The sequence below is a fragment of the Penicillium lagena genome, assembly GCF_028827675.1.
Source record: "Penicillium lagena strain IBT 129212 chromosome Unknown utg000005l_segment0_segment0, whole genome shotgun sequence".
Lineage (NCBI taxonomy): Eukaryota > Fungi > Ascomycota > Eurotiomycetes > Eurotiales > Aspergillaceae > Penicillium > Penicillium lagena.
In genome coordinates, this window is record NW_026623226.1 from 203671 (window position 1) to 225763 (window position 22093).

At 51.5% G+C, this 22093-nt stretch overlaps 11 protein-coding genes across 11 annotated transcripts; 9 read left to right on the top strand and 2 right to left on the bottom strand.

The window, feature by feature from the left end:
• Positions 1–2286: 2286 nt before the first annotated feature.
• Positions 2287–3102, top strand: N7510_006738 (uncharacterized protein; the record flags this gene model as incomplete). The annotated part of the gene is made up of 1 exon (XM_056978663.1): positions 2287–3102. One exon carries the CDS (start codon positions 2287–2289, stop codon positions 3100–3102), a length of 816 nt encoding a protein of 271 aa, XP_056831706.1.
• Positions 3103–4038: 936 nt separating this feature from the next.
• On the top strand, positions 4039–5573 carry N7510_006739 (cytochrome P450; the record flags this gene model as incomplete). Its single annotated transcript, XM_056978664.1, has 2 exons — positions 4039–4170; positions 4197–5573. 2 exons carry the CDS (start codon positions 4039–4041, stop codon positions 5571–5573), a joined length of 1509 nt encoding a protein of 502 aa, XP_056831707.1.
• A 580-nt stretch (positions 5574–6153) lies between these two features.
• N7510_006740 (ankyrin repeat domain-containing protein) lies at positions 6154–7164 on the top strand (the record flags this gene model as incomplete). The annotated part of the gene is made up of 3 exons (XM_056978665.1): positions 6154–6629; positions 6690–6703; positions 6803–7164. 3 exons carry the CDS (start codon positions 6154–6156, stop codon positions 7162–7164), a joined length of 852 nt encoding a protein of 283 aa, XP_056831708.1.
• Positions 7165–7422: 258 nt separating this feature from the next.
• Positions 7423–8912, bottom strand: N7510_006741 (uncharacterized protein; the record flags this gene model as incomplete). The annotated part of the gene is made up of 3 exons (XM_056978666.1): positions 7423–7462; positions 8414–8599; positions 8749–8912. 3 exons carry the CDS (start codon positions 8910–8912, stop codon positions 7423–7425), a joined length of 390 nt encoding a protein of 129 aa, XP_056831709.1.
• A 1214-nt stretch (positions 8913–10126) lies between these two features.
• On the bottom strand, positions 10127–11535 carry N7510_006742 (branched-chain amino acid aminotransferase, cytosolic; the record flags this gene model as incomplete). The annotated part of the gene is made up of 4 exons (XM_056978667.1): positions 10127–10139; positions 10189–10887; positions 10935–11232; positions 11298–11535. The coding sequence occupies 4 exons, from the start codon at positions 11533–11535 to the stop codon at positions 10127–10129; spliced, it is 1248 nt and encodes a 415-aa protein (XP_056831710.1).
• A 771-nt stretch (positions 11536–12306) lies between these two features.
• Positions 12307–15064, top strand: N7510_006743 (putative protein kinase Scy1; the record flags this gene model as incomplete). The annotated part of the gene is made up of 2 exons (XM_056978668.1): positions 12307–13744; positions 13794–15064. 2 exons carry the CDS (start codon positions 12307–12309, stop codon positions 15062–15064), a joined length of 2709 nt encoding a protein of 902 aa, XP_056831711.1.
• Positions 15065–15284: 220 nt separating this feature from the next.
• N7510_006744 (uncharacterized protein) lies at positions 15285–15512 on the top strand (the record flags this gene model as incomplete). Its single annotated transcript, XM_056978669.1, has 1 exon — positions 15285–15512. The coding sequence occupies one exon, from the start codon at positions 15285–15287 to the stop codon at positions 15510–15512; it is 228 nt and encodes a 75-aa protein (XP_056831712.1).
• A 402-nt stretch (positions 15513–15914) lies between these two features.
• Positions 15915–17617, top strand: N7510_006745 (dipeptidyl-peptidase III; the record flags this gene model as incomplete). The annotated part of the gene is made up of 2 exons (XM_056978670.1): positions 15915–16451; positions 16502–17617. The coding sequence occupies 2 exons, from the start codon at positions 15915–15917 to the stop codon at positions 17615–17617; spliced, it is 1653 nt and encodes a 550-aa protein (XP_056831713.1).
• Positions 17618–17647: 30 nt separating this feature from the next.
• N7510_006746 (general stress response protein Whi2) lies at positions 17648–18575 on the top strand (the record flags this gene model as incomplete). Its single annotated transcript, XM_056978671.1, has 2 exons — positions 17648–17694; positions 17945–18575. The coding sequence occupies 2 exons, from the start codon at positions 17648–17650 to the stop codon at positions 18573–18575; spliced, it is 678 nt and encodes a 225-aa protein (XP_056831714.1).
• Positions 18576–18896: 321 nt separating this feature from the next.
• On the top strand, positions 18897–19286 carry N7510_006747 (General stress response protein Whi2; the record flags this gene model as incomplete). Its single annotated transcript, XM_056978672.1, has 1 exon — positions 18897–19286. One exon carries the CDS (start codon positions 18897–18899, stop codon positions 19284–19286), a length of 390 nt encoding a protein of 129 aa, XP_056831715.1.
• An 897-nt stretch (positions 19287–20183) lies between these two features.
• N7510_006748 (putative RSC complex subunit Sfh1) lies at positions 20184–22068 on the top strand (the record flags this gene model as incomplete). The annotated part of the gene is made up of 4 exons (XM_056978673.1): positions 20184–20527; positions 20583–21773; positions 21829–21913; positions 21964–22068. 4 exons carry the CDS (start codon positions 20184–20186, stop codon positions 22066–22068), a joined length of 1725 nt encoding a protein of 574 aa, XP_056831716.1.
• Positions 22069–22093: the final 25 nt, after the last annotated feature.

Genomic DNA, 22093 nt, shown 5'->3' on the forward strand with positions numbered 1-22093 from the left:
TCGAGGTCGAGCGAATGGCAAAAGCGGGAGTGCCGGTCACGAAGTTAGCAATAGCAAAGCCATTGGAAGTGGATGTTACCTACACTCTTCCTAAATGAGCAATCTCGATCTCATCAAAAATTATATATTGTCAAGAATTGGAATTCCTACAGATCACATACAGGGATTTTACCCCTCACCAATATTTCCTATTATGTATTAACTAGTCATTTACTAGTTAGTGAGCCCTCTAAATTGTCGGGCATTCCCAGATTTATCTGAATCAGAGATTTATTTCTTCGTGAACTACACGTCCATGTGGGACTGTCGTACGCCCAGATTTTGACATATATTAATAAATAAATCTATTAGTATAGCCTTATTAGCATAAAAGTAATGCAACCGTTTTGTAATCGGTAGAAGTAAGTGCGATACTTGCATAGGGCTATTAGGTGGAGGTGATGACTATGAATGCCCTTCATGGTCTAAGGAAGTTTGAGAATCCTTTGCAAAAACGTGTAGTAGAGGAGTGATTGTGAGAGGATAATCAAATTCCTATAACGTTAATAGATAAGTAGAAAAAAAAAGGTGCAAAGAGGAATGACCGTAGGATGTTGAAAGGTTGATCAGTTAATTAAATAGGCCTTAAGCACATTCACCACGACGGCTCCTTGGGGCAAACTCCTAAGGGTCTAACGTTGGTCGCATGGATGATGCTAGGCCTATTGTTGCAAGGAGAATGAGACTAGTAGGGAAAGGTCACAACACAAAACTGTGGATCTTCAAACCGCTTCACTAATTGCTCTAGTTTTTTACAAATAAAGGAGTTTGTAGGGTGATACTGTATTCCTAGGAGCATAACATGGCCCCTAGAAAATCGATCGGTCATCGTAAATTAGTGGAAGGAGAATTTGGCCGTTGCTAGACTAGAATGTATACGATGAATTGAACCGGAATGCTTTAACATTAAAGAAAATCGATATTTGACAATTGTAGGCAGGTATATAGAAAGCCTAAGATTGTTTATTCACGTTTTAGCGGACGGACAATGATCATAGATTCCAAAAACCGGTGTAAATAGCTGTAATACCATAGGATGTTGAGGGATTAACATGTCTACTGATAGGACCCAGCGCGCATTTCGCCACTGAGGTAAGAGGTGGGCCACAGGTCCAATAAGAGTCACAGACTTTTGCGGTGCCACTGTAGGTCAGGGGTGGAATACAGTGCGCTGCTAGAGACAACAAGGCTCGCCGTAAAGCTGTTCTACCAGAAGATTGTACCCATTCAGGGGTGCCAAGAAAACAACCATCAGGCGCGCTAGGTTGAGGACTAAGCCACAAAAGCGACCAAAGCTTCTGATGAAGGCTCGGTGCATAGCTAAGCCCCCGGAAAGTGCTCCGCCTTGTCCTAAACCTTGTTTGAGCCAATCCTATCACTCTAACAATGCAGCTGAGGAAAAGACCTAGTTGGCTCCCAAACGCCAAGATTGATCGCGACGACATAGCGAATCCAAACGACTGCATTTGCCCAGCCGAAATCACGTCACAGGATCGGCTGCCATCAACCGGTACTACGGCGCAGCCACCAGTATGGCTATGTCGTTTGTAGGGCTGGTCCGACGTATTAATAGTAATATAGCATACTGAGTTAGGAAAGGTGTCTTGTGTCTACTACGGTCTATAGTATCTGATGGGTGGGTGCCTGAGGTGTCAGCGCCCACCACCGTAGATAGATAGGATTTCCCTTCTGGGAGATCATGATCAATACAACTTCACTACCCGTTCGTTTCCTTTCCATGATCTCTCTCCAGGTCTCTGCTGTGACGTCCGACGACCTCCCCTGAGTCGACCGGCCATCAGTATCTAAACCCGTGCCCCTGTCAAAAGAGACAAATCGTATCTATTGTCGTGCCTATTTTTGACCTCTATTTACGGCGTCCTATGGTATCTACTCGACCCGTCTAGACCAATCTGACCAAGACGTCGGGGTCTGAGTCGTTGACTGTTCCCGCTCGTTTCTCTGTTGAGAATATATCTATATAAGTCTTGCCATTTCCTCGCTCTTCACCATCTTCACTGACACCACCACTTATCCGAACTGTCTTCTCTGATAATATTCTTTCTTCCTGGCTGTTACTACTGCTATTATTGCCACTGCTCGACAGGTCAGTATTCCCCTTCTCGTATACAATTCATGTAACTAAAACTTCTTATGATCTACAAGAATCTACACGCAATTGCTCCAAGAAGCATCATTAACGCATATACAACTGCCATTGCATACCACCTGCTATCTCAAGGCATCATGAAGCTCCTCGGCAATATTCCTGGGGTTCTCTGCACGCTGTTGGCACTAGCCCCAGTGGGATTCTCGCTTCCTAGAGCTAAAGTGCTCGATGTCACCGCAGAGGACTTTATGCGGATGAAACAGATCCAAGTGAGAGCTGATGGTACCTCTGTCAACAATACGGGAATTGGGAATGAACACAGCATCTGCGCTCCATGCTCGGCCAGTATCGGCTATACACTGGTGGGAGATGGATTCCCACACCAGAACTTCGTTATTACCCAGAAGAGTGGTTCAGTTATCGAGTGTTCTACCCCCGAATCGGCTACTAGTACTGGCTACTCCACCACGCTTGAATGGGGCTTTTCTCTAGGCGTCAACACAGAGTTCGAATCTTTAGGGTTCGATGTCTCAGAGTCTGAGAGCTACTCAACGTCCAACTCGTACACCTGTGATAGCGTTGCTGACGAGGGAGGAGAGATTTGCGTTATCTTCTACCAGGCTGTCACGGCGTTTACTGTGCAAGTGCAGAGAGTCCAGAATTGCGGCTGCGAGGTTGCGCCTCCCAATGAAGACCTGGGGCAGGCCATTATCTATGCGCCCAATGCAAACCAAGTTGGCAGTACCACTGGAAGAGGCGTCAATGTGCCTACCCATGGTGTTGAGCAGTGTTACGGTAACAGTGACAGAACCATTCTCTACTTCTGTGGCCCTGCGGGAGGCCCTGAATGGTGGACTGGTAGGGGTGATGGTCCCTGGATTGATGACTTTGTGAACCAGCGGGTGCCTGCTGACTGCCCCATCCCTATCGAAGCCAACCGTTACCGGGACTGATGGAGATGATACCATGTACGCCTTTTGATTATGTGACCTCTGATGGGTATTGGTGAGAGGCCTCAGTGTGGCCGAGCATATGGACGTGTTGCTTACGTGTATTTACCTCGTTTTTTGCTCTATAAGCGCGATAGAACCATAGTTAGAGAGAAGTTCCTATTACTAGACCAAAATGTATTCTATACATTAAACTAGAAAGATTCAATCTTAGAGTCAATTGATGTTTGCCAACTGTAGACAGGGTGTGTAAAGCCTAGGACTGTTCATTATAAAGCCTAGGGTTGTTCATCCACGTCGCTTGCAGATAGACAACGATCATAGATTCGAGTTACTAGTGTAAATAGTTGCACTACGATAGGATGTTGAGGGATTGATAGATCTATTGAACAGGACCTACTAGGCACTTTGCCACTAAGAGGCGAACCACCAGGTCCAACAAGGGTCATATTAATGACGCCAGTCTTTTATTAATGGGAGAAATAGGAGCGATGCAAAGCGGGAATTATTGTACAGGGACGAGGCTAGCGGGATGCGTTTTATTGGGGTAGGCTTACTTAGGCCGCTCATCCCCTGCTCAGGGACGGGCTCAGTGAGCAAATCAGGGCGATCAGTGAGCAGCGTAGGGCGATCAGGGCCGTGCTGAGTTCTACTCAGGGAGCAAGCAGTGAGCACTAAAACGGAAAGAGCAAGTCACGGGGCGGCAGACATTATCCGGTGTATATGGAAAAGTGCTTGGCAGGCAATGGATTCCTTGGGGGCTGTTCAACAGCCCTCTTCGGTCCTGGGATTCCCAATTTGGCAATCTCGCACCGAGTCATAGTCTTTGTACACACCACTCAGAATGCCCCCATTTGGCGTCATGAACCAGCGATCTACCGTCTGTGATGCATTTATAGTGATTGAACCTCTCAAGTGGCACTTTCTATCAAACCCGCCATGGCTGGACAACAGGTTGCATTGTCAGCTCTCCTGCTGCTCGCTGTCTGGGCCATCTTCTCTCCACTATACGATTTCCTGCGCGACCCTAAGAAGCTCCGTCGCTTCCCTGGTATTTCCATCGCCCCCTCAGTAATGCCTGGGGCGTCATCCACCAGTTCCGCCGTACTCGCACGCTGGCCGTCCACAAGGCGCATCTACAACATGGCAAAGCCGTGCGCGTCGGCCCAACACATGTGTCATTTGCAACCGTCGAGGCAATCCGCGACATCTACGGTCACGGCACCATGGCCATGAAGGATAACTTCTACGGCGCTTTTGTCTCAACACATCTAAACGTCTCCGATGCCCAGACCAAGAGCGTCCACAACGTAAAACGTAAGAGATTCGCCGTGGCCTTTGCGCAGAAGAGCATCGTTGAGCTCGAGTCTATTGTCCACGATCATCTCGTTCGACTGATTCGCATTCTCGACAACAAGAAGGGCCAGGAAGTAGATATGAAACAGATGATGCTTTATCTGATGTACAATGTCATCAGCGTCACCATGTTCAACCAGGACCCCCAGTTTCTGGAACGGGATAGTACCGTCGTGACCGCAGAGACGATATCGGGAGAAAAATATGAGGCAGACCTGCATAGGACCCTTTGTGGTTCGCTCCACATGTCGGTCAGTGTCGGCTGGGCGCCAAAATGCATTCCGTGGATCAAGTTCTTAACGAGATGGCACGATGAATGGAAGGACAGTGATCGTATACGTGATATCACCATCCACTTTGTTCGAAATCGGCTGCGCCAGGATACAGACCGGGTTCGTGCAGGCCAGGAGCCGCTGGACGATTTCATGACCACGCTGCTCTGGGATAAAAACAATAATCCTCTGTGTCTTGAATTCGGGGAGTTGGTCACGGAAGCCCAGAATTTGTTCAACGCTGCCGGCGAGAACACAGAGATCGCCTTGACAAACATTCTCTGGCTGCTCATGCGAACTCCCCGGGTAGTCGAGAAACTCCGCCGCGAGCTAAATGACGCCTTGCCGGGTGGATTGAACGCCACGGGGATTCCTTCATACGAGCAAATCAAAGATCTCCCCTATCTGCGTGCGTGCATCGACGAGGGCTTGCGTCTTCGGCCGTCTTTGCCGGGTGGGTTGCCACGAATAGTACCCAAAGGAGGCATGCAGGTGTCCGGGGAATGGTTCGACGAAGGCACAACGATTTCCGTGTCGACACACACAGTTCATCGCGATCCGGTCATTTTCCATGAGGATCCAGAGGAGTATGTGCCAGAGCGCTGGCTCCAGCCAGGCGGGAGTACGTTGCAACGGGCATTTCTGGCGTTTTCACAAGGGGGAAGAGGCTGTCTGGGGCGGAATATCGCCTACTTTGAAATGCAATTGGTGGTTGCCGCATTGTTTCTGCGGTATGATTTCTCCTTGAGATCGAAGGATTGGGAACTGGGTGTCAACGAGACATTCAGCGCCCATACCGCTCCGCTACCTGCGACTGTTGTTGGGAGATACGCTTCAAAACGGTGAACTGGTTAGTGTCGATTTAGAAACTGTTAAACGGGGACCTGTGAATTCCCTGTTATATTAGTTTTGCCCCTTCCGATTTAGCGCCTCAATACGCTGTCTAGTAAACTCTGCCTCGGTCGCCCGAACATAAGAGACTCGACTTCGCCCTGTTTCTTTTTCCTACCTCTCTCCATTCCCTCTATTCTGCCCTCGTCGCTACGCCCCTACAATTTCACATACCCAACCGGACTGCCCATCTACCCTACCCGCCCCCTTTTTCCTTTCGGTTGCAAGGTTCCAATCCTCACTCTTCCTATCTTTTCAGAGGGCCAGCCGCTATTCGCATGCATCATCAATAATCCGGCACAGACTCTAAATAGGGGTAATTGAGATAGGTTCCAAGTCAGACCGTTCAGCACCTGATACCAGGCCATTGGAGTGCAGTATTGCTAGTGCAAACAAGGATTCCTCGTTCCATCAGATGGTCCGCGAATTGGCCGCTCTCGTCACCCATACTACGGCGTGATTCGTACGGCTGTTTTTATTCCACTTCTGTCCTTCAACGTCTCTTCAGCTTGACATTCCTAGAGCTAGACGCATAATGCCCCCTTCGCGTGGCCAACTGTTACAAACCATTGTTCCGACTGGAAATCTCGATAGCCTTCAGGCCTTTCTTGAAGGAGAGCTCCCTTACCTTCCTCCTGCAATCCGAGATCGATACTGCATGTGCCTACTTTACACATGCGACCACATCCCCTGCTCAGACACCCTCCTCTGCCTTACTGATAGTGCCGCCAAATATAACCGCATTGAGATCATAAAATACCTCTGGGATACATTTCTAGGGCCACGTGGGGTGAAAGCCAACTGGCTCTCACTTAAGGCCGCCGCGTGCTATGGCTCTATTCCTATGGCGGAGATGTTTTGGACTCACGATCCAGAGTGCTTCCAGATACGTGAGCCACCAATTCAGCATAAGCCAGGACTGAGGTTGAGTGGCGTCCAAACAAACACCCAGATCGCGGTCGCTCTGCGAGATGGTCATTATACGTATATTGATTATATCCTTGCCCGTGGGTACGATATCAATTATGGATACCCAGAGTCGAGTCCAATTCGACTAATAGTGAACTGCAGCATTCTTGACCAAAGTGGGTTCTTCTTATATTCCTTTGATTCTACCTCAATCCTTGCACGAGTATTTATAAAACAGTTCACTCAAATGATAGTGACTCTTCTAATCCGTTTAGAAACAATCATATACCGCCTTCGCTTTCTGATACAGCGCGGTGCCTGGGTTCAGAATACAGGTGCTCTTCGGAGCGCAGCGAATCGAGATATGCTAGAGATTGTGCAGTTTTTGCTCTCAAACGGCGCCAATGCGGACGACATAGGTGACGAATCCTCGCCCATTCACTGGAAGCAAATATCGGCTCTTATTTGCGCCGCTGAGAAAGGGCGGGAAGAGATCATCAAAATGCTTCTCCAACATGAGGCTAGTATCTCTCATCGGGATCGAACTGGTGCTACAGCTCTCGATACGGCGAAGAAGAATCAGCAGGAAAATGCGGTGTCCCTGCTTCGCTCTTATGAATGCGGTGACATTAGATGATCTCTTGCATTTCTTTCAGTAGTGTCAAACGACCGATCCTATATCGCTTTTCCCAATCGCCAGGACCCAAGTGGTGACGGGAGTTTCGATCACCGCCTGAAGGCTTCGTCAAGTCCTACATTTAGATGCTACCCTATCGTGTATTCAAAACTCGAATCGAGTCGGACCTGACCTGACAGAGTAGTAAGGGGTTGATTTTTGTTTGGATACCGAGAGCGCTGCAGAAGGGTAATATCACTCTAGATTATGAAAATTACGTTAACTAAACATACTGCCGACTGCCTTGGTAGTACTGAGGCTATCTAATTGCACAGAATGCTCCTATTGTACATAGTAGAATAAATTATTCAAAGGATCTATCTTCTCAACACGTACTGGGCACACTCTTTCGCCAGCGGCGAGATCAGTGGATGCTGAGTCGAGGCCAATCAAGCTACCAAGAAATATCTGGAAGCAACGACGGAGCCTTGGCAGGTGGCGGCCGGCTTACAGAAGGGAGAGTACCAGAAAATAAGAAATTGGAGCAAAGCAAGTCGCTGGCTGCATCCCTAAGAACTTCATCTAATAGATATAAGATTTAGATCTATGGACTTAAAGAAAATATCGAAACTGAAGCTGGGTGCGTTAACGTGCATGAATGCGTAGCTATACATTATACGCGGCTCCCCAAATGTTAATACATGGTTGACCTTTTCATTGGACCTCGCTCAGGCAAGCGAATAGGAACAGCATCCATGCGTATATCAGGAAGATAGTTTCTAGGGTAAATTGCTCTGTCCTATGTGTGAATATTAGAATATGACGTATCAATAATACTTGTGAAATGATTTGGAGACCTACCTCGTTGATATCCCACTCTATATGTGTCAGAATGTTCCTATGATCCTCAGTCCACCAGAAAGATATGATTTGATCGATGTTTGTGTTTCGCATTAGAGCTGGTAGTTCTGCGTAACGCCAGGTTTCACCTATGGTAGCCTGGTTTCCGTGTTCTGGGTCGTCTTGTACAAGAGACGTCCGTAAGCAAAGAACCGTCATCGTTATATAGAAAATAGTTTGGGCTCACAGTCTCTGGGATTCTTCGACGGTGGAGAGAAAATGGTGCGGCCATTTTCTGGATTCAATAGGACATACGCCTTCTTCCCATTTGCTCCTAACGCGAAGGCTAAAAAAGTACAGACATTAACACGATAAATTTCTGGTAGAAGAGCAAGCCAATATAATTTTTGTACCTTTAGAACCCCGATACGTATGTCTCCAATCCAGGGCTGTTTCGATACCAGCACGTGGGAAAACATCAGAATAAAGAACGCCACGTCCTATAGCGCAAACCAGGTCGTCGACCAAATTTAAGTCGTTGTCGTCGGGAACTGCGGTATAGAAGATAGTGGTGCGATCTGATCCCCTTTTATCAAGGAAATATTCGATGAAGGTTCTTATGTATGGAATTCCGTTTGCGTCTGCACCTTTTTCGACGCCATCTTGTGAGTTCATATCGATCCAGCTCACCTGGCCATCTGTTCACGTGCATGTAAGACCTGCGGGCTATAATTTGCGTCTAATATCAGTCAATGCCAGGTGGACTTACCGAAATCATCACTAGTCGTGGCTGTCTCATCCCGATTGTATCGTGATTCGAGCACACCACTGTTAAAGCCGTCCTTCAATAGCAGTGGAGTAGCAGTAACCTCGAGCGAAGACCATAGTGCTGTTACTACGAACAGCACGATTTTAGTGGACATATGCATGGTGGCGTGCTATTCCATTCCAAAAAGAATATAAAAAGAGGAGCAATTAATTCTTTCCGGGGCGCTTGCAAGAATTGACTTAACACAGACAGCTTAGCATGGGCTAGCGAACTGTATATTTACTGTAGATTCAGGGCGACCTGACGGTCTGTTTGAATATCCAAACGCAGGATTTTCGCAGGATTTTCGCAGGATTTTGGGGGCTACCCTTTAGCCCACCGACAGAAAGGGCGGATCAGGACAAAGTTTAGGCCCTATTATCAGGAACGCGGTCTGAGAAGCGCGTTACTATTGTATAGTTGGCCAGGCATGACGAAGTTCTCTAATTTCGTCAAAGTGGTCTTTTTGGCCTAGTTGGGTAGCGTGTGCTCGGACGGACTCCTCTGTCAGGAGGTGCCTCACTGTACACCTGGTTTGGTTGTTTTACGGATTCTGGCAACATAGACCCGAATGTAGACTTTGGGTGCGACTGAGTATATTTCCAAGACTAAGCGCTGGCCCCTGAAATCCAGGTGCCAGCGAGGTATTTATATAACACGCTCGGATTGGCTTTTTTGTGGTGCAGCTACGGGCCACCAACTAGATCCTTCGCGTGGGGCGCACGAACGACCGGTCTTAAATGGCTGGGCCTACTGTCGCTGATATCCCACAATGAGCCGAAGACGACCCATCTATTATACCAAAACTTCTCAACCAATCCGCTCCACTTGTGGGAAGCCCGTATAAGGACAAAGCAGTGTTTATTGATTATGTACAGAGTAGATATCCACCTGCTATTGAGGGTTTTACGTTAAATTATGAGAGGAATAACACGTTTGAGGTCGAGTGCCTAGTTATCCCAGGCCAGAAGGACTAATAGTGCTTGGCGGGTGCAAAAATATTCATGGTGAAGGGTGGTGAGCGGTCACGCAGGGGCTTGCCCCTGGGGATTACGAGGTGGAAAGGCGGCCGTTCCTGGCCTCAAAAGCGGTCATTTTCGGCGTCGACTTCACAAGGTCCTCATATTCTAGTTATAAATCTCTTCAAAGCTCTCGGGGGCCAGGATATAGCCTGAAACTCGCTCTTGCGATGCTCCTCAAATAAAAAAAAGAAAACCGTAGGCACAATCGATGAGTAGAAAACAGTATATTCAGCTGTGAGATGCCAATATATGACCACTCGGAACTTTTGAGTTGTTCCAAGTAAACCTTAAGCCCTTCATATAACTGTGCCATTTAGATCACATAGCTGTTGAACGGTTAATGCAGATCTTAAAACGACTTGAAGAATAACTTACCTCCAGGGGTGCTTCTCATCACCATACTGGATTGCCTCGATCCAATGCTTCATCTGAAGCGCAATCTCACCGGCTTCCTCGTTCTTCTTCAAACCGCAGTCCACCAGCTTGCCCTGATAGCTAATATTCCGGACGGGACTGACAATGGCCGCGGTACCAGCACCAAAGACCTCAATCATTCTACCCTCCTGGGCAGCCTCGGCAACCTCCGCCATACGGATCTTGCGCTCCGAAATCGCCCAGCCCTTGGGCTCCAATCTCTCCCGGGCGAGGGCCAGCACAGAGTCTCGAGTGACACCTTCCAAGATGGTGCCGTCCAGAGGAGCAGTGATCAGCTCCTTCTGTCCGGTCTCCTTGTTCTTCAATGCAATAAAGAGATTCATGGTTCCGACCTCGGTCACGTATTCCTCCTCGCCAAAGAGCCACAGGTTCTGCTGGAAGCCGCGCGATGCGGCTTCGAGCTGGGGCTTAATGCACGGTGCGTAGTTGGCACCAAGCTTCTTGTCACCGACACCACCCGGCCACGCGCGGACGGCGTAGTCGGTCGCCTCCAGCGAGATGGCCTTGAAACCAGTCGGGTAGTACGGCCCAACGGGGCTAGCAATGACAAACAGAAGTGCTGAGCCCGGTGGGCCCACACCCAATGTCTTCTGGGTACCGATCATTGTAGGCCTCAGGTACAACGAATATCCGCGAGCACTATCCAAGTCAGCGCCTATTTCCCTCATGTCAAGAACTACACCTACTCCGGGATAAATCGACTATCCAGCTTCACAAAATCCCCGATCAATTTTGTTAGAGCCTCGCCGTCCACGGTAGGCAGAGCAATGCGCGAGGACGACTTGTTCAGCCGTTCCATGTTCTTGTTCGGGCGGAACAGACGGATGCCACCGTTGCTATCCTTGTATGCCTTCATGCCCTCAAAACATTCAAACGCATAGTGGAACACGCATGTGGATGGGTCCAGGCTGAGGTTCTGATAGGGGATAATGCGAGGCGCGTGCCATCCGTCGCTAGCCGTCCACTCCACAGAGAGCATATGGTCTGTTTGGGAAAGGGTAAAAAGCCATCAGCACATAGAATCAGCCGAATTATGTTGTCATTCTTACCCGTGAATGTCTTTCCAAACACCAGATCCTGGGGCTTCTGGAGCTCCTTGGGGGTGGTCGTCTTGGTGACGGTCAGCTTGGAAGCGTCCAGACCGGGGAGTTGTTGAGAGGCCGCCACGGCGGTAGCAGTAAAGCTTCGCTGCCATAGCCGGGTCGAGATAGTCTGCGTAGGCACAATACGAGGGCCAGCAAGTCCAGTGAGGGCCTTGCGGCGAGCCAATTGGTGAAGCGACTTCATGGCTGTGGAGGAAGAAGGAACTGTCAGTGACAAAATATAGAGAGAGAGACCAGCGCGGCGAGATCGAAAACCCGGGAGTGTGATATTGATTAAATAGAGAAGTAGGGAGGGGGAGAGAACTGACTGAAGTAAGTCGACAGTTCAGTATGACTCTTTGCGTGACTGACTGACAATCGTAAAATCGGCCGGAGCTGCGGCACCAACTCCGATATCCCGGGGCAGTTTGGCTTCACCGCCTAGACCGAGTTGTTGGCCAATCAGCCAGGGCCTATTGGACCGACTTCGGATCACCACTCGTCTATAGTGACAGGTACCATGTAGCGTAATTATTATTGTTGTTCTTGTTGTTGTTCTTCCTGGATGTAAGCAGTGGTCCTATTACACGTCGTGGACTCTCCTCAATTCCGGTCATCGTACGAAACCAGCATTGGATCCGTAGCAGCCTGTATGTCCAGCCATCTGATCATGTGACTTCGGTCGGGCGATCAGTGCCATCCCTCCTATCAAGCAAATAGTGGTCGACGGAGAAAACAACAGCTGAGGCTGATCTCGCTCTGGCCCCCCCGGTAATGCAAATTTCTACTCGGCACATCCGACCCTATTAGAAACACCTGGGATCTCTCCCGATAGTCAATTCATCCGTTCATTGTTGGAGCGACTTCAAGACACCGTGGTGAAATGCATCGAGTTCGCGCTGTGACGACACTGTGAAACGAGCCCATTCGCCAGCCCCGGTCTCTGGAATGATTGCCTTGGCTCGCTCCAGTCAAGATGTTCTCGTCAGCACTCAAGTCGCTGAGCTCCAACATCACGGCCAACTATCAGATTGCTCCCCACCCCACCGTGTACTCGGGCCCCTGGAGAATCCATGATGGCACGAAAAAGTCCACCGGCACTGCAGCGTCCATCTTCATCTTTGACCGCAAAACTCTCGAATCGCGGTCCGGTGGCTTTGGCGGCCGTTCTGGCTCCGCCAATAAGAAGCTACAGGAAGATGTGATTGACCGGCTGAAGCGCGAAGCCAGCAACCTCGCCCGGCTGAGGCATCCGTCCATCCTGCAGGTTCTCGAGCCGGTCGAGGAGACCCGCAGTGGCGGCCTGATGTTTGCAACAGAGCCCCTCACCGCGTCTCTGTCCGGCCTGCTGCTGGAGCAAAATGATCAAGATACTACCGCTGGCGGCTCGAGAGGCAGCCGATATATGGTGCAAGAGCCCGACGGCAGCCGTCGAAGAAAGGATTTTGAGATTGATGAACTGGAAATCCAAAAGGGTCTATTGCAAGTCGCCAAGGGTCTTGAGTTTCTTCACGAGTCCGCTGGCCTGGTGCATGGCAACCTCAATCCGGAAGCCATCTATATCAATTCCAAGTCTGACTGGAAAATCTCCGGTCTGGGATTTGCTGGGCCTCCCGATTCCTCAGAGACTCGAACATCGCTTCCCCCGCTGGCCGTGTCCGAGGTTCTCTACCAAGACCCACGGCTGCCGCCTTCAGTCCAGCTAAATCTCGACTATACCTCGCCCGACTTTGCTCTGGATTCAAATGTGTCTTCATCCGCTGATCTTTTCTCCCTGGGTCTTATCATCATCGCGCTCTACAATTCTCCGCATGTCTCACCACTGCAAACCCATGCGAACTTGACCACCTACAAGAAGCTGCTCAGCTCGCCATCAACAACTCCGTCACAGGGGAACAACTTTCTCTGTTCGAAACCGATCCCGAAAGATGTCTTGTCGCATGTCCTGCCGCGACTGATTACCAGAAGGGCCGCTCAACGTATGAATGCGCGAGAATTTCAGCAATCTCCATACTTTGACAATGTCCTAGTATCCACAATCCGGTTCTTGGAATCACTGCCTGCCAAAAATCAGAATGAGAAAACTCAATTCTTGCGTGGCCTGCAGCGAGTCCTTCCTGACTTTCCCCCTTCTGTGTTGGAACGGAAGCTGCTCGGTGCGCTTCTCGACGAGATGAAAGATCGTGAGCTTCTGCCTCTCTTGTTACAAAACGTATTTGGGGTTCTTTCAAAAATCCCTAATGGCCGCCGCGCGTTTCCCGAGAAAGTGATTCCTCGTCTGAAGGAGGTATTCGGAACGGGCTCAGCCAAAGGACCGGTGGAACGGGATTCTAAGAAGGACGCGGGCCTGATGGTTGTGCTGGAAAACATGAAACTCATTGCGGACAACTGTTCCGGAATGGAGTTCAAAGAAGGTTGGTTGACTTCTCCCAAGGTCCGGATACGCGACTAATTCTTGTGTAGACATTTTACCTCTGATACGACTTGGACTGGACTCGCCAACACACTCCCTCGTGGATGCATCTATCAAATGTCTGCCGGTGGTTCTCCCTGTTCTTGACTTCAGCACCGTGAAGAACGAAGTGTTCCCTCCTATCGCTAGTACCTTCAGTCGCACCAGCAGTCTTGCCATCAAAGTTCGCAGCTTAGAAGCTTTTAGTGTCCTCTGTGGAGGCACTGTCGAGGATACCGACGGATGGGATGACGATCTGACCGGCACCGTCGAGACCAATAAGTCGAAGTCGGTCAAGACGTCCATCCTGGACAAGTACACCATTCAAGAAAAACTGGTCCCATCTCTCAAGGCAATCAAGACCAAAGAGCCTGGGGTGATGATGGCCGCTTTGAAGGTGTTTCGCCAAGTGGGCACCGTCGCAGATACAGATTTTCTCGCTCTCGAAGTATTGCCCATCCTCTGGAGCTTCAGTCTGGGCCCGCTGCTGAACCTCCAACAATTCAATGAATTCATGGCCTTGATCAAGACAATATCTTCCAAGGTCGAAAAGGAACAGACCCGGAAGCTACAGGAGCTTGCCTCTGGTGGCGATTCAACCGGATTCCGGAATGGCGGTGACAGTTTCTCCCAATCTGCCACTGATCTTACTTCGGGCGATATGGACAATGCCCGAAACAACTTTGAGCGTCTTGTTCTGGGCAAGGGCGCTGCTGCACCTTCGAATGGCCAGGACAAGATGGATATCTGGGGCAGCATGGAACCGGAGCCGACGAAACCCTCGCGTTCCAGCCTGTCGCCCTCGTTCTCGTGGCAAGCCAATAACCAACAAGCTAGTTCTGGCTTCCGCTCCATCACGCCCGATCAGAAACTGAGCTCCTTCCCGTCGCTTGAGCCCACGGCCCGACAAGGCTCGCCCATGGCTTCACCGATGGCTTCGGCCTTTCCCTCAATGCAAGGTACGGCGGGGCAATCCTCGGCATCAATCTGGGATACGCCTAGCACTAGTCACCACCAAGCTCAGGGAAGCAGATCTGGTGCGTCCTTGTCATCTTTGTCCACTATGACCTCCACCATGTCGCAGCAGAGACCCAATTACTCTGCGTTCTCTGTCCCCCCTCCGCCATCCGGAGGCATGGGCAGCAACATTGCTCTGAGGTCTCCACCACCGGGACAAAACACGGCGTCGAGCGCATTTCCCAACCACATTATCAATCCCCCTCCGCAACAACCACCCCAGCAACCGAAGCAAGGGTTAGCAAAGTACGACAGTCTGCTGTGAGATTTGCATTCGCCATTGTAATTAGTCTATCTCTCGCACCATTTCGCTAGTTGTACATAGAATAATGGACAGACAAGAATAAAACTAAATACTGGCGTGGTCGGAGGTATGTACCCACAGGTACTCGTGCACAGTCCACAAAGTGGACAGTGACCTTGCGGTACCTCTGTTCCCGCCCGATCAATGCAAGTGTCATAGCTACCTCTCACATTTCCCCCTCATGTCCCTACGCCGCTTGACCCGGGGCTCGCCACTTTTATCACTCTCGTCTCGTGTTTGCATTCCTCGACTTTCGTCCCGCCTCTTCGCAACAGCCATGGATGACAACATTAAGCAGCATTACCTGGCGGATTCGCCGCCGACGGTGGTCCGTCTGGAGATCAGGCCGCACTTTGAGACGCTGCAAGATCCGAGTCTCCGGAAATACGCCCACTACATGAGCCGGTAAATGCCCGTTCTGGTCTCCTACAGCTTCATATCGTGAGCTAACTAGCTGTAATTATACAGCGCCGCATTCGAAGGCACGCGAGTCACTTTGCGCCAGGTCTCTCCCGAGTCGGAGCCGATCTACGACCTCATCCTTGCGCTCTACCGCGCCTGTAATGGCGACTGGAACAGCCTGGCGCAGAAAACAAACGTTAGCGAAGAAAATCTCCGCTTCTTCCTCGAATATGCGGCGCAATTCCTAGGGAATTGCGGCAACTACAAGGGATTTGGGGACTCCAAATTCATCCCCCGTCTACCGCCATCCGCTCTTGAAGCTCTAGCTTCCGCTACACCGGAAACAAAGGCTGCCTTCCACAAGGCAAACACCACCGGTGGCGGCATTTACGAGACGAGGGAGCAGGCAATGATGCACCTGGGATATCCGCGAAGTGGCCACATGACCACCTACTATCCCGATTCGCCGTCGATCCTGAAAGAAGAGATCACGGCGATTGGAGATTTGATGGAGAAGAAGGGGCTAGCCCTCGAGAACACCAGGCTGCGGAAGACTGCGTCAGGCGACTTTGAACTCTTGATCGCATCCGGTATTTCAAACCCACGGGCGAACCACCGAGACCTTGGGGAAGAAGACACGTTCGAGCTCGATGGCAAGCTTAAGGGGAAGACGCTGCGCCTGGTTTTTGGAGACTACCAGGAAGAAATGGCCAAGATCGCTCACTGCATCAAGCAGGCAGAGCTCAATGCCGCCAACGAGAATCAAAAGAAAATGCTCGATGCGTATGCCCATTCCTTTGGTGCTGGGTCGATCGAGGCGTTCAAGGAGAGTCAGCGGATCTGGGTGAAGGACCAGAAACCGGCTCTGGAGACGAATCTGGGATTCGTGGAGACCTACCGCGATCCGCATGGTGTCCGTGGAGAATGGGAAGGCTTTGTCGCTCTGGTATGTGTGTTGGATATATTGATGTTCAGTAATTGCTTACTCTCAACTAGGTCAATATGGAACGCACGCGGGCGTTTGGTACGCTGGTGGACAGTGCAGAAAGCATGATCCCCAAACTGCCCTGGGGCAAGGACTTTGAAAAGGACAAGTTCCTCAGTCCGGATTTCACGTCGCTCGAAGTTCTGAGCTTTGCATGCTCCGGTCTGCCAGCCGGTATCAACCTGCCTAATTACGATGACATCCGGCAGAACCTGGGATTCAAGAATGTGTCCCTGGGCAACGTTCTCAGTGCGAAAGCTCCCAATGAGCCAATCCCTTTCATTGCCAAAAAGGATGAGGAGGTATACCGTCGCTGCCGCGATCCGGCTTTTGAAGTCCAGGTCGGCATCCATGAGCTTCTGGGTCATGGTACGGGAAAACTGTTGCAAGAAACGGCTCCCGGACAATACAACTTTGATATTGCCAATCCCCCGATCAGCCCCGTGACAGGAAAGCCCGTCTCGACCTGGTACAAACCGGGTCAGACGTGGAGCTCCGTCTTCGGCGCGATTGCCTCGTCATACGAAGAGTGTCGCGCCGAATGCGTGGCCATGGCTCTCGGTTGTGATTTCGGCATCCTGAAGATCTTTGGATTCGGCGATGGCAGCGAGGACATGGCTGGTGAGGCGGGTGATGTGCTGTTCACCGCATATCTCCAGATGGCTCGCGCGGGTCTGGTTGCATTGGAATTCTGGGATCCCAAGACTCAGAAATGGGGCCAGGCGCATATGCAGGCCCGATACAGCATCCTCCGCACGTTCCTTGATGCCGGTGGTGACTTTGTCAAGCTGTCGTATACCAAGGACGACTTGTCAGACCTGGAGATCCATCTGGATCGCTCGAAGATCTTGAGCCATGGTCGCCCAGCAGTGGAGAAGTACCTCCAGAAGCTGCATGTGTACAAGAGCACGGCGGACATTGAGGCTGGCCTGGCTCTGTACAATGGGATTACCGCAGTGGACAAATGGTGGGGGACCCAGGTGCGCGAGGTGGTGCTGAAGAACAAGGTGCCGCGTAAGGTGTTTGTGCAGGCCAACACCATCCTGGACGGGGATCAGGTCACGCTCAAGGAGTATGAGCCGACGCTGGAAGGTCTGATCCAGAGCTTTGCCGAGCGCCATGTGTAGGCAATTATGAGTTCAGCATTATTTAAGTCCATGAAGTCAACTATTCAAACGTTCTCTCTATCTATAGTGTATCCCACGTAGGATTGTTCATGGTGATGCAACGTGACTGACTGACTGACCGCCAAACCCCCCCAGCCTCTAAGCGCCGACCACCTCTCCTCTCTCTCTTCCTCTATCTTTCCCTTTGACTACTGATAGACTGTTGGCCAGTCTGTGTTTGTGTCCCTTTTTTTGGTTACTCAGTATATCATATGATATACAGAGTCACTTGGTCTATGTCCCGCGCATTACATCGTCTGTCTGAGCTCGCCTCCTGATCGACAACAGCGGACGCTCTAGGGCGCAAGTCTGGAACCCTCAGATCGTCACCCACTTCCTCTCATCCCAAGCTTTCCTCTCGAGGCCCATCATCGTGTCATTCTCAACCACGGCGCGACCGCCTTTCCAGACGGACTCCCCCGAGGAGGACGACTACTACTACACCGCGCCGCCACCGCCGCACTCGTACCCCTACTCCGAAGCATCGGCCTCCAATTCCTCTTCCTTCGGCCCCCCACCGTTCTCTTCACTCTTCGTCGTACCGCCGACAGACCCCAGCCACCGCGCCCAAGAGCTCGCCGTCACTGGGCCCCCCGAATCGGCGTCGCTCCCCGCCTTCGCGCCTCCGCCCCCTGTCGAGGAGCTTCTCGACTCGTCCCCTTCGTCGTCGGTTGTCGCAGAGACCAAAGCGTCCTTCTCGCAAGAGCCCAAGAGTGACGGGCGAGAGAAGAGTGCTGACGACGGGGAACCGCCGCCGCCGTACACCGAAGGTTACAGTCCCCTCGAGCAGTTCAGCTACGTGATGGCTGCTGCCGGAGGCGCTTCGAGTATTATTACTCAGGTGCAGCAAACGGGAGGGCCACCGATCAACACTCTTGGAGGTGGGTGTCTTTGTGTGTCAAGATACGCCTGTTGCTAATTTTCTCGCGTACATAGATATTGGCAGCGATGAGCACATCACCCTCGATCTCCGGTAAGTCAGACACACCCGGAAAGTAGACTCGCAGATGCTGATTCGAAGCTCAGGGGCACCCGGTTCACCCTTTCGCGTGATGAGTTGCTGACGTTGCCTGAATTCGTGCTCCTTTCACTGTTTCCGAACGGCCTTCTTCCGGATGGGCACATGGGTGGGTTCCATGAGGGAGATGTCTACCCGGTTGATGTATGTGAATGCGCGCATCTTGTTTGAAGGATTCATGCCTGACCCAAACTGCAGTATGACCCGGCCTCGCTTCAATATATGCTGGACTTCTTCCGGCACGTTGCTCAGTCGATCCCCTCTTCCCTGCCGTCGGGCTCGACCTCGCCAGAGCTGGAAGCACCCGACGCGATGCAAAACTCGACGCGGGACATGCTGCAAGACCGTGCGGGGATTATCGTGCTTCGAGAAGACCTCGATTTCTATACGATCCCACCGTTTCCGAATATTGACCATGATGAGATGCTGGAAGTCAAGCGGGCTGCTGGCCGAGCACTCTTGAAACAGGACGGGATTTTCTCAGGGTTGAGAAAAAGCGAGGAGGTTGGCTCTACGGAGCAGCACTTGATTGAAATGCTTACTGCTGGGTCAGTCCCCCTTTTCTCCAATGACTTGAACCTCGAGACTCATTCTGTTGCGCAGTGGATTTGATCGCGAGGATCAATGGGGCCATCGAGCTCCCGAGCCCAACAAGGCGGTGATTTGCAGTTTGGCGCTGGCCAAACTCCGCACTGATATCCGAGGGGATCTGACAAATAACAATGCCGTGGGCATGGCACAGAAGCTTCTCCTATTCTGGAGGAAACCCGCGCGGCGGTGTTGGTGGGGGGGGATCGAGCTGGAGAATGTTGAGGGCGTGGAGGGCCCCCTCAAGGTCTGGATCCGCCGTGTGTGGACGCTAGAAATGGTAAGCTCCCGGGATTTCTCTCCCTCATACTCTCCGCTAATACTTTCTTCAGAGCGTAATCGGACTGCGGTAGTGGTTATTTTCTCTTTCTGTGTTTCATTGTACCGATACCACCATCCACCTGTTTTCTGCCTCCCCGTTCATTGACTGTTGGATTTGTGTCATTCGTTTCCCCGCGGCAGCCGGTCTGGCGTACTGAGCAGTTTGTTCATCTTTTTTTGACATGCGGGATATGGACATATGGGAGACACTAGTAGCAAATTGATGCCACATCCATTGTTCCTGTAGATCTAGATCGAGGATGATCATGTGATGCCCCAACTGAGACTAGCGTCTTCCCGGCTGAATTGGGAAAGCGCGACTGGCGCAAAAGAACCTGGAATGCACTCTGCGCCTGCCCTCTGTCCGTTGTCAAATTGTCTGCCTGGCCGCGTGTTCCTCTTGTCTCGGCTTGTCTTCGGTCACATCTCCCATTGTGCTTCTGATCCAATCTCCCATCCCTCCCATCCTCTTCCCCCCCACCGGGTCGACCCTTCCACCCTGCTGCAGATCAACAAACGCCGCAATTCTCGATCTCTCCCTTCCACACCAGCCTGACTCGAAGGGGCATGTGTCCGTGAAGCTGCAAAGCGCTCAAAAACATGTCCCCTCTTCGCGGCTACATCACATCCTACCCGCCACGGGTGCGCCAGTATGGCAACGCGCTACTCACGCCGGTGATCACCCCAGTAGTGGCCGGCCCAACTCCGCGAACAACAAAGCGTGGCACCACAGCCGTCAATTACGCAGAAGATGGATTTGACGATGAAGATTTCGATGAAAGCGATGGGCCCCGGCGACCAACGGGCCTGCGGAGCCTCCGGCGTGAAGAATCCATCTCCGACAAGGTACCGCAGGCTGGGAAGGTGGGTAGAGAAACACATGAGCCTGTCGAGGTGCAAGGCGTGTTTCGCGAGTGGATGATTAAGAGGATGCTCCGACCAGCGTATGTTTCTTTTCGAGCCGCATTTTATTGGGGGTATCGCTGACACTTGATGCAGATGTGCGGATCAGTTACAGATTCAGGCCCAGCTGCCACAAACACTCGTCCCCATCCGAATCGACGTGGAGGTGCCCGCACACACGCCCATCGAGCCATTTCCTCTGCCGCGCGGCCTGGTCAATGATACCAGCATCACCCCAGCCCTCCCTGCCTACCGGAAACCAGAGCCATTGCCCTCATATCGCATCAAGGACACATTCCTGTGGAACCTGCACGAAGCGCTAGCCACCCCGGAGGAATTCGCGGTGGGATTTGTCCGGGACCTCGACCTCCCCAATCCACAGGCGATCACGATGACGATCAGCAATCAAATTCGACAGCAGCTGGAAGAGTACGCGGGAGTGGCTCTACATCCTCTTTTCCAGAGTACGCTGCCCATTACGACCGCCCCGAGCGTTCCTCCGCAGACTGAGCCGTCTCGCGACACTTCTATGACGCCCGCGGCGGCGAATGCGGCCACCCCGGACAGCCGGGGGGCCAACGGGGTCGCAGTAGCAGTGACAGTAACGAAAGAGGCGCTGGTCAATGACAGCCTCCTGAATCCAGACGATGCATATAGGTGTCTGATCAACCTCAACATCAACCTGCAAAACAAGCTCTACACGGACAAATTCGAATGGTCACTTCTCCATCCGCCAGGACTGGCCGAGGAGTTCGCCAAGATCACCTGCGCTGACCTCAGTCTCAGCGGCGAGTGGGTGAGCGCCATCGCGCACGGCATCTACGAGGCGGTCCTAAGACTGAAGAAAGAGGTCTGCGAGAGCGGCGGCCTAGTGAGCGGAATTAATGGTTATGGAAACGAGATTGATAATCTAGCAGCGAACGGCACCGAGGCCGGTTGGCGATATGATCCGGAGACTCTGGCAGATGAGTGGGAGCCCAAGGTGGAAACCTTGTCGAAGGAAGAAATTGAAAGACGTGAAGGTGATCGTGAGCGACAAATCCGTCGGTTGCGTCGAGAAACCGCCCGGTTTTCCTCTACTGCCGGTATCACCCCAGAGATATCGAGGCAGAGCAGTGGGTATTTCGATGTCGACAGCGAGACTCCCTTGGGTCGAGGTGAGAGGAACAAGCGGAAGCGCCGCTTCCGCAGTCTAAGTCCCCTGGGTCGAGGCACGCCCGGTCGAGGGACCCCGGAGACGGGCTCGGGTGCCGGATACGGCGGTGGAGGTGGCACACTATCCGAATGGTACGTTTCTGTGTTCGATTATGTGAAGCTGAATACTAATGTGACCGTGTTTTAGGGAACGGCAAAGCTGGCGATGCAGCAATTGTATGGTCTGGGGCACGGCTGTTTGGGCTGTGCGGGATGGACCCGATGGGCCAAGGGTAAGAAAAAGAGCTGCCTTATTCAATTATTGTACTGACCAGATTTGCAGTCACTCTGCCACAACTGCGGCTTCCTCTACGAACGAGACAAGATTGCTCCCGAGTGGTCGAAAGATCTCCATCGCCACGACATCCCCGTCAGCCGATACACCTGATTGTATACACCACCTTCTTTAGAAC